Consider the following 10600-nt stretch of genomic DNA (forward strand, 5'->3'; position numbering starts at 1 on the left):
TTAGGAATTAGCATTTAAAAAACCTTTGAAATTCACTGAAAAAACCATAGGTTTCAGGCCTTATATAGTTAGGAATCAGCATTTAAAAAACCTTTGAAATTCACTGAAAAAACCATAGGTTTCAGGCCTTATATAGTTAGGAATTAGCATTTAAAAAAAACTTTGAAATTCACAGAAAAAAACATAGGTTTCATGAGTTATTTAGTTAGGAATTAGTTTTTAAAAAACCTTTGAAATTCACTCAAAAAACTATAAGTTTTAGTGGTTTTATAGTTAGCTGGACATTTTACTCATACAAAACCAATGAAATTGCTCCTATATAGTTAGTTGTACTAACTATATTTCGCGCACCCGCAATCCACTGCTGATGATGTCACATATTAGATCATTCATGACATGGTCAGTGACATCACTGATGACATCTCAAATGACATCACTGATGACATCACTGATGACATCATCCACGTGACAATCACATACACCTTTTCATACACTATTACAATTTGTCATCACTGCTTGTAAATACAGAGTATCATATTTAAATCCATTGTCACAGCAATACAAGTATCTAAAAATCCACTCAGTGATTCATAGATGTATACACGCATCTAATCTTCATATATCTACTGAATCAACTATTCACACATCTATGGACAGTCACACACCCCCCACCGAACCACACACACTTTCACACTCCCATACAAATACTCAGTTAACTAATCAATAACTAATATAGACTTTCACATAGCTAGTAACCAACTGTAGAATCAGTTTACACAACAACTGACAAAGTGATACAGATATTCACACAGTTTAGTCACTATCCACTATATTTAGTGAGACATTATAAATTGGTCAAGTAAACAGTCAATTACACTGCTACTAAATCCTCCATCCAAATATTTATTTATATATATCCACTCATTCTTCAATGTAAATTGCTATATATATAACGCATATTTAAATAACGAAGCAAACCACATTAACTGGATGATGTCATCAGTGATGTCATCAGTGATGTCATTTGAGATGTCATCAGTGATGTCACTGACCATGTCATGAATGATCTAATATGTTTTATCATCAGCAGCGGATTGCGGGTGCGCGAAATATAGTTAATACAACTAACTATATAGGAGCAATTTCATTGGTTTTGTATGAGTAAAATGTCCAGCTAACTATAACACCACTAAAACTTATAGTTTTTTGAGTGAATTTCAAAGGTTTTTCAAAAACTAATTCCTAACTATATAACTCCTGAAACCTATGGTTTTTTCAGTGAATTTCAAAGTTTTTTTTAAATGCTAATTCCTTACTATATAAGGCCTGAAACCTATGATTTTTTCAGTGAATTTCAAAGGTTTTTTTAAATGCTGAATCCTAACTATATTAGGCCTGAAACCTATGGTTTTTTCAGTGAATATATATATAAACACATATATATGCATATACACATATACAGACACACATATATATGTTTATATATATTCCAAATCACAAAAGTCCTTAGTAGGCCGGGACCCAGGATTAGCACCAGAGCGTTTCATGGTTGAGGAGTCCTCATGTATCATGAACCATCTCTGATAGCCAAAACGGGAGCAGAATGCTCACTAGCCTCCAGCAAAGTAGATGCTTCACTCAGATTTGTTACATCACAAGTTTATTACTGAAATGCTGAAGTAACCCAAAGCGCTTCCGCATGTGACATGCCTTGCTCACGGGTGGGCAAGGCATAACATATGCCGAATGCTTTGGAGTTAATTTAGCATGTGAGTAATAAACTCATGATGTAACATCTAAGAGTAAAGTATCTTCTTTGCTGGAGGTGAGAGCACGTTCCACACTCGTTGTGAATCACCTCCAATAGCCATTTATACACATCACAGAAAAACATGGCTATTCCAAAACATCTATACTACCCTACATCCCTGCAACAGAACAGAACCAGTCGTACCCTTAAGATCAATCTTCAGTTTACAATCCATAGTTTGGAAACAACCCAAATAGCAAACTACATTTGATAGGCAGGTAGGTTAAGGAGGGTTGAACATTGTTTGCTGTGGTAATACATAGTAATGTAATTTCATATATATAACAATTTTGGCCCGTGCTAATACCATCACACTCAATGCTTGGCAGCCAACTGTAACTTACACCTCTTACATTCACATAGACATATTTGCGATGAGGGTTGTCCATCAACAGTGCTGTGCAGCCAATAACCGGCCATCACCAAATTAACAGGCATGGGATAACAGAAGAGATCTGTAGCACACTGCTGCTCAATCAGGTACTTTAATCTAGTGCACCACTGCAGGTACCAAGTATCTGTAACATGTCGACTTCTTTAAATCCCACAATGAAACTCAGATATGGGGTAATGGTAACACCACCCATCCCAGCACAACTCTCCACTTCTCTCTCCCTACCTTGCCAGCTCAGGCCCACAACTACACACAGGATTTCTTATTGGACAACCCAGTGCAGGAACCAGCGAGGCAGGCTGCAATGATAAACAGACCATAACCGGACCTGAAGAACTGTTCAAAGCTGCCAGCATTCTTAAAAGCCATTACCTCTTGTACGTCTCTGTCTCTCACACCTTTTCATCCACAACACTGCTATTTGCTGTGTCATATAACATGATAATCGCACCTCAGTGGTCATCATGAACTACATGGAAGCACTTCCCACACAGGATCACAAAACAAAGGCAACACCCTTCCAACCACAAAGCCTATATGGTGTAGCTTGCTGCCCATGTAGGCAAGCACTGCATTACCCCACATATATACAAATGCTGCAATATAATACAATATTTATTGTTTGTGCATTACCAAGATGCGTATTGGGCATGTAAAATTCTTTTTATCCATCACAATTCAGAATTGCGAAACAAAATGTGTTTCATTTGTGCTTTAATAACTCCTCATTTATTTTGAAATATGTGTGCAGTTCATTTACAGGTGTTTACATTTTGTTGTGTTTTAGAAAAAACTGAGGTCCTTCAGTCTTTCTTTTCCTGCTCTCTGTACCACAGTAAAATTGTCACATATCTAACTTTACAAAGTTCTCTCACGTCGCAGTCAGAGAAAGAAAAATAAACAAGATCTCCATATTAAAAACACATAAGCAGCAATCTGGCAGAAGACAAAGGCTGACATTTGACCTCTGTCTTTGAAGGCATAGCAAATATGATAAGATAAAAGGCAAGATTCAAAGATATTTCAATTGCTCACTACTTTATTAACTCCAGCATGGCTATTTTGGGGGTGCTGCAGGACTCCCACCGCCCGCACCTTTGGTGAGCCAAAGATTAATATAGGCGGCCCTGGCCCTTAGATGCCACCCTTGGCTATGGCCCTGCCTCCATAGGAGCCAACATTGCTGCCACCTCAATTCTTAACTGTGCTCAGAGGTAAAGTGTAATTTTTCTGCACATGCGCAGAGCTTCCTGACTAGGGAAGCAGCAGGCAGGGAGGAAACACTTGCTACGCTCTCATCGGTACAGCAATCCCAAACATACCCAAGGTGGAGAGGGAGGTTCCGTCCCATCCACACAGGCACGGCTTCTCAGCTCTCACAGCTTGTTCCTGTTTCTTGCCCTGATCTGCGCTCTTAGGGCAGCAGTGGGCATGGCAGACACTGGAAGGTTATATTTACTATTCTAACTCCAGTCCTAGTATATTTGGGGATAGAGCAAATTTCCCCTAAATATTCCAGGAAGTTTATTTACAAGTCTAACTTCAGTTCTGGAGAATTTTGGGAAAAGTGATACATTCCTCAAGCATTTTTAGAAAGGGTTGAAAAGTAGTAATTTTAAATTGGAGAAAGTTGTGTCTTGGAGGCACAGCTTAAGGCACAAAACTAGGAATACCTCTCTTGTTAGATAACTTAGAAGATGTTCTTACACGATTCATCAGAGAAAATGCAGTTGTTAATTAAGCATAAGAAATGGGGGCCTCATTTATGAAAAGTGATGTATTGCTGCGTGAAAACAGCGATGTGCCACTTCTCAGTCTGCCCTCCTTGCGACATAATGGATGCTTCATATTTACTGTATGACGCTTCATGTCGCAAGGGATGACAGATACGTCAGTATTAGTGACATATCTGTCGCCATAAACCTGACATATTGCTGGAGTGTGTCAGAATCGTGGCACAACTCCAGCAGTGCAGGTGGGAGGGCTATAAATATAGCACTGCGTCACCCTTACACCTGCTATGAGGGAGCCGTAAGCATTTGACGCAATGGCCTCCTAGAGTTGGCGCACTGAAATCTTATACATTTCAATTTGCCACCTCTACGAGGCTTGGATGGGGGGAACATCCACCCTGCATACATTTTACCTGACGCAGGTATAATGTAGCGCAGGGGTTTACAAAGTGATGCATCTGCCTGGAAGCGCCACTTTGTAAATAGGGTGCAACATGGCGTATTTTGTACACCGATGGTGCGACATAAAAAGTGACGCACCGGTGGTGCAAAAGTGTTGCATGGGCTCAAAAATAAGACTCTAGAGTTTTTTTTATTTTTTATTGTTCCGAACAAGAAGGAACATGCACACTCTGGAGCTGACCTACTAGCGCTCCACAATAAGGAGCCCACACCATTAGCGGGGGCGTACACAACAGTGGGAATGTGGAACCAACAGTCACACGCAAAGACCCAGTAAAATTATCAAAACCTTCGTACTTCATAACTAACTTCTTAATGTAAATTAAAAATTGGTATTAAAATTCACGCTTGAGAAGAAAGATGCTGAAAGAAATGAAAAGTTTTTACTATAAGTTTTTGCTTACACAAAATAAACAACCACAACCCTTCCAACTCTTACATAGGAAATAATCGAACAATAAGCAAAAATAAATCAAATTCAAACGGCAAGTTTTTAACATTGCTTTTTAACAAAACAATAAAAGCGTGCTTTAGCTGATTAACCAGCAGTATAACACGAGAACTTGTTTCAATGTGGTGGTTGTTTTACTGGTCTTAGATAATGTGTAGCAACATTATTTATTTTTGCTGCTGTTATTGGCATTTACGAGTTAATGTATTATGCTAGCTGCCGTGCCTTGCCATCAGATCTTCAGCCTTACTATGCCTTTGGAAGTCATGGATTCTTCACTTTTAAGAAAATCCTCCAACAGAGGAATTAGCACTTTACCCGTTGCAGGAATTTGCTTTAACACCAAACTCTTTATTAGCCTTAAGTCTAAAGCATTTGATAAATGCAGCGCCCAGGGACCTGATAACAGCGACCACTACTTTTAAAAATATTTTATTATGAGTGCATGCTATATGCATTCCCTGGAGTAGTAATACACCTCATGAGGAGGCTCTTAAGCAGATATGTGCATACTTATTAAACGCTAAGTGATGTCCCACCATGATGTAAATGGAGTTTATATACTTCAACAGGACAGAGGTATTCATAATAAGGCACTTTGTATTATTCCTTCCAGGTCAGAAGCGCTATGCAGTTAATTTTTGACAATAGATTCTGGTAAACAGAACCAGTGGATATCCTGGCACCTCTATTGCACATAGTAATGTTTGAAGTTGTGGCTGTCATCATCAACATTTTCATGAAACAATGCTGCTTCATGTCCTTACTGTTGAGTGTGAAGAGGAGCTGCCTGTCTGACAGTTTTTCTTAGCACTTAGACTGTCTCTTACCCCACGTTAGAGTGGATGGCAGTGCTGTAGGGGTTGATAAATGCTGAAAATGGCAAGTGTTAAATCAGTGTAGTCTAATCCCGGGTAGTCGGAACCCCCACTGTTGCGTAGATTCTGTTCCCCACCATGTCCTGTGGATGCAGATTGGCAAAACTGGTACCCATGCCCACCTGAGTACCCCTTCCTTCCATTGGTGGCATCAGTAAGGAGTACCCTGAATCTCCAGCTGGGATGCATGGTCCATGTTCTTCTCCGGATGCAGCGGTTGGCTCCCGTCCCATGCTGCGGTTGGTGGGAGCCTTGGCTTCTGAATACAAGCTAAAGATCTCCTCGTAGCAGTGATCAGGGATCAAAGGAAGGGGGACATGTTCAATCACTGAATACTCAGGGGCCTCTGCTGAGAGACAGAGTGGGTTTTTCATCATGTCCCCTGGAGACCCTTTAGACAAACTAAAGCCTAAATCCTTAGGTGCGTTCTCTGACATCAGGAATTTCCTTCTATTCCGTAATGCAAGCCAGGCAAGTGCTGAAGCGAGTAAAAGTGAAGCAAACACACCAACAGTCACCAGGGAGGGTAGCAGCACTCCCGGAGCAGGAGAACTTACAGGAACAGAAGATGAAGTAGGAGGATCCATTCCTATGGTAGACATCATCCCAGGCCGGTCAAAGTTAGGGTTAGGAGTGGGAAGAGTCAGTGTTATTTTATACCTTGCATATGGACCAGAATTCATTGTTCCACACCAGTACAGCCCTGAGTCCTCCTTTCGAAGTGCTGTCATGGTCAGTGTGACTGTGTTAGTATTGTGATTGTTCTTGATGGAAAATCGTCCCTCTGTCACCTTCTCTGACCTTCTACTCCATACAATGAAGGGACACCTGCGGCTGCGAGACGTAATTTTGCACCAGTAACATCGGCGCATTCCAAGATTTTTGGGATATTTACAGTGTACAATCAGTTCCCCTCCGACAATTCCCGGTACTTCTTTGATGCCAACTTGTGCAGCCCAGTACACTCCTGGGAAGAGGACCAGCAGCCAGGCTGCTTCGGTCCTCATTATGCTGTCATAGGCAACTGCACATGCACCTTCTCTGATGTCTCTTGGGCGGTTTCTTCTCTCTCAGTCTTCTCTAGTAGGCCAAAAAGTGTCCCATCCCATCTCTCCAAGTTATTCCGCAGTGTCACCTCCTGACCCTCGCTGCAGCACCTTCTCTGAGTGTCTGAATTGTGTGAGATGAGGAGGCTGGTTTTTGCAGCCCTCTGCTGATGTCTCACCAGCTCTGAGCCAGTCTCATACCTTGAGGTAGCTCCTCACTTCCTTCCTCTTCTCCACTGTCTATGAATCTCTTTGCGTAAACTGTTTGGAAATAGTGTATGGCGAAAGCCTACCATTTCCTGACCAGCATGGATCGCGGTTGAGCTGATGTAATAATCAATGTAAAGCCTTTCTTGCTCAGGAATAAATATGGCTGGGGTGATCAGAGGCGTGCTGCTGGGGAGGCAGAATATGAGGGCCAGCTTCTGACGCACTGATTCATTCATACTCTGGTGATCAATGAGTACAATAGAAAATACCAGAGTTAACACTAATGTGTCATGGTGATGTGGTATTTAACAAGGTCACATGCTCATTTACTAGTCTTTGCCTGTTTACATGTACCAACAAGAGAGTGAGGGAAGGAAAAAAGGCGCTCCTATACCCCTATCTTAATAATACATAAACAACAAAGGAGCGTCACAAAAGTGACTTTTAGGACAGAACCAGGTAAGTTTGTCAGCAAGTGTGCTAATATAGAAAGAACCTTGTAGGTTTCTATAGAAGGCACTCACTCACCACTAGTTGGTGAGATGCTTCATCATTGGGCCCCACCGGGAGTGGCCGAATGCCACCCCAGTGTGCTGCAACGCCAGAGTTACTGCGGAGCTGGTTCGTGAAAGTGAAGTGAGAAATTTAAAATGTCACAATTAGGTCAAAAAAAGGTATTTTATTAGTTTGCCAATTGGACAGTATAAAAACAGTGGAGGGTAAAGGACCGAAATTACAAGTCCAGATTTACCCCTAAGTGTAGTGCTTTAGGTCAACATGTTTCAGCCTATGTGATGTAATTTAATCAGGCATTCGTCAGGACCAGATGTGAGTGATAAAGTTGTGTCTGAACCCTGGCGGTGTGAGCGCGCTAAGGCCCACCCTGACCAAGGGTTACTAGTGTTAAAAATCCAAAAAGTTGTATGGTTTCAAAGATTCCAAAGTGTTGGAGTGGAACCGAGTTTATTCTGATTAGTAAACATAAACAAAAACAAAAACAAATGACAGACAAAACATGAATAGAAAGAGAAAATAAACCATAATTAGGAACCATGTTCACTGTCATCTGTAATTACACACACTTGCTTGTGGTGTTACCATCGTGACTGCTTTGCCATATATAGAGTACGAGTGAGGTTATAGTGAACTCGTGCTCGTAAATGGTAACAGCGAACTGGTGGAGACACGGGAACAAATGTACCTCATGTCTCATAACGTGCTTAAGGATCAAACACAGACGAAAAAAGATATTTGTGAAAAACAGCCCATAAATTTAGATCATACGAGTGGTGTAATACAGACTATTTGATTCATAGTGCGTACTAGGGCTGTTAAGAACTACTCATACTCCGACTGAATCGATATGAAAAGTATTTCCAAACACTCGAAACACACTCTTACATTCGGCGCTACAATTCTGAGCGCCATGGGTCACGGGGGGGAGGGTGGATAGCGAAATGGCACACCCTATAAAAAAGGAAGAAGAAAAGCTGGTCATGAAAGCGTTAAGGCAAAAGGCGATGTACTTATCTCGCTTCCGTATTACTCACGCCTCCTTGGCTAGGCACCCGTTATTGCACCTGCATACCCCTGCGCCGGACCCCGTAGACTGGGGAGATCCGTAAATGAGGTATAGAAATAGTAAAAGGAAATGAAAATCTGCCGCCTTACGTGCCGGCGTACACTTCCTGGTCTCCGTAGTGGTACGCTCTGATTGGTTCCAACGGCGATCACATGACCGCTGCTGGACCAATAGACAGCAACCAGTAAAGAAGCCAAGAAAGGAGTTGTTATGGTAACTCTTGTACGGGCTCACGTCGAGACAAAGAAATTAAAGATTCTGTCCGAACCAACGCTGATCATGTGATAGCCGTTGGACCAATGGGGGGCAACCAAAAGAAGGAGAGCAAGGGGTTGTTGAAGTTGTTGTGGCAACTATTTCACGGGCTCGATTGGAGCCGAAGTGATTAGAAACTCTGTCGAGACTAATAAAGTTGTTTAGATAAAGAAACAGCATGAAAAGCAGAGTGACAGTATTTATATCCCTCATGTTCCCAGAGGGGAAGACGTCTTAGTAGGAACTCAAAAGGCATTAGTTCTGCATATTAGGAATCGAGGTCCTTAAGGCTGCAACCTGCTTGACTTATTGATTTCAATGCATTTGTTTCAATTAGAATATTTAAGTACAATCAAAACAGTATATAATAAACCAGAGAAAGCAATTTCCTTTTGAACTACAGAAGGAATGAATAGAAAAAATAGAAAAAAGGGGAAATTGTGATTATCATTGTTACACAAGATGTTAATATGTGTATTGGTTAAAGTTAGAAAGGTTCAGTTTCCAAGGGCTGTGGACCATGGGATGTTATCGTTAAGGCCCTTTTTATGGGTTCCCAAACGGTACACCCATCTTTGCTCTTTCTCAAATAGAATTCTCTGAGTGTTAGCCCTTGCATTCACCTGTTCGATCACTGTCCAGCGTATTTCATTCGTTGTGTGATTACTCTGTATACAGTGATCACTCAGTTTCGTTGTGGCTCGGCCACACCTGATGTTGCTCCGATGCTCACAGATTCTCAATTTGACCTTCCGGGAGGTCATACCAACGTAACGTAGTCCACAGGGACAAGTGATAAGGTAAATAACGTTTTCAGAGTTACAATTGGTATGAGCCCTTTGGGTCCACGTTTGTGCTGGTTCCAAATTGAGAGTTTTTGTGTGACTGGTGAGGTGACAGATACTACAATTGGAACAGGGGTAGTGACCAGTAACTTTGGGCAAGCCCCAAGCATTGATTACGGATGTTGTTACATTAATATTCCGTTGTATGGGTCGTGTATTGACCAAGCTGTCCTTTAAGCTTCGACACCTTTTAAACAAAAAAAGAGGTTTTTCCCACTGCCTGTCGTTGCTGTTAAGGATCCGCCAATGCTTCTGTATTATTCGTTTTACAGCATTAGAAGCAGAGCTGTAGGTAGTGACACAGGTAAGTGGAATGTCCTTCTGTGTTTTCTGAACAGTCTCAAGGAGAGCTTCTCTTGCTTGATTTCTTGCTCACTTGTAGCCTTTCCTGAGGACTGGCTCAGGATAACCCCTATTTTGCACTTTGGTGGTTAAATCTTTGGATTGATCACAAAAATCTTCCAAATGGGTACAGTTCCTCCTCAACCGAAGGTACTGGCCATAGGGGAGATTCTCCCGGAGCGGTCTCGGATGAAAACTTGTGAATTCCAGCAAGTTGTTCCTGGCAGCGGGCTTATAGTGTGTCTTTGTGGAAAAAGAACCATTGTCTTTGGAGATTATGACGTCCAGGAAAACCAACTCATCGTTATCCACTGTGTAGGTAAATTTGAGATTAGGATGTAAGGTATTGATCCAAGTTAGGAAGGATTGTAGAGATTCTGCTGTACCCTGCCATATCATTAGTACGTCGGCAATGTACCTCTTCCATAAACTAATGGATAAACTGGTTGTTGTCAGTTTGGATGTATTTTTGTTCAAAGGTATGAACATATAGCCCGGCCACACTAGAGGCAAAAGTGCTGCCCATTGATGTGCCCGTGCATTGTAGGTAAAGTTTGCCCTTGAACTCAAAGAAATTTTTCTTCAGAGCCAA

The 10600-nt window shown here is 41.5% G+C and overlaps 1 protein-coding gene across 1 annotated transcript in view; it reads right to left on the reverse strand.

Moving 5' to 3' along the window:
• LOC144763920 (uncharacterized) overlaps positions 1–6881 on the reverse strand; it is a 106094-nt gene extending 99213 nt beyond the window's left edge. Inside the window, exon 1 of the mRNA XM_078649962.1 lies at positions 5782–6881. Coding sequence (XP_078506088.1) covers positions 5782–6735 — 954 coding nt within the window. The 5' untranslated portion in view covers positions 6736–6881. The remainder of the gene's footprint in view (positions 1–5781) is intronic.
• Positions 6882–10600: the final 3719 nt, after the last annotated feature.

This window comes from Lissotriton helveticus, chromosome 1_1 (assembly GCF_964261635.1).
Source record: "Lissotriton helveticus chromosome 1_1, aLisHel1.1, whole genome shotgun sequence".
Taxonomy (NCBI): domain Eukaryota; kingdom Metazoa; phylum Chordata; class Amphibia; order Caudata; family Salamandridae; genus Lissotriton; species Lissotriton helveticus.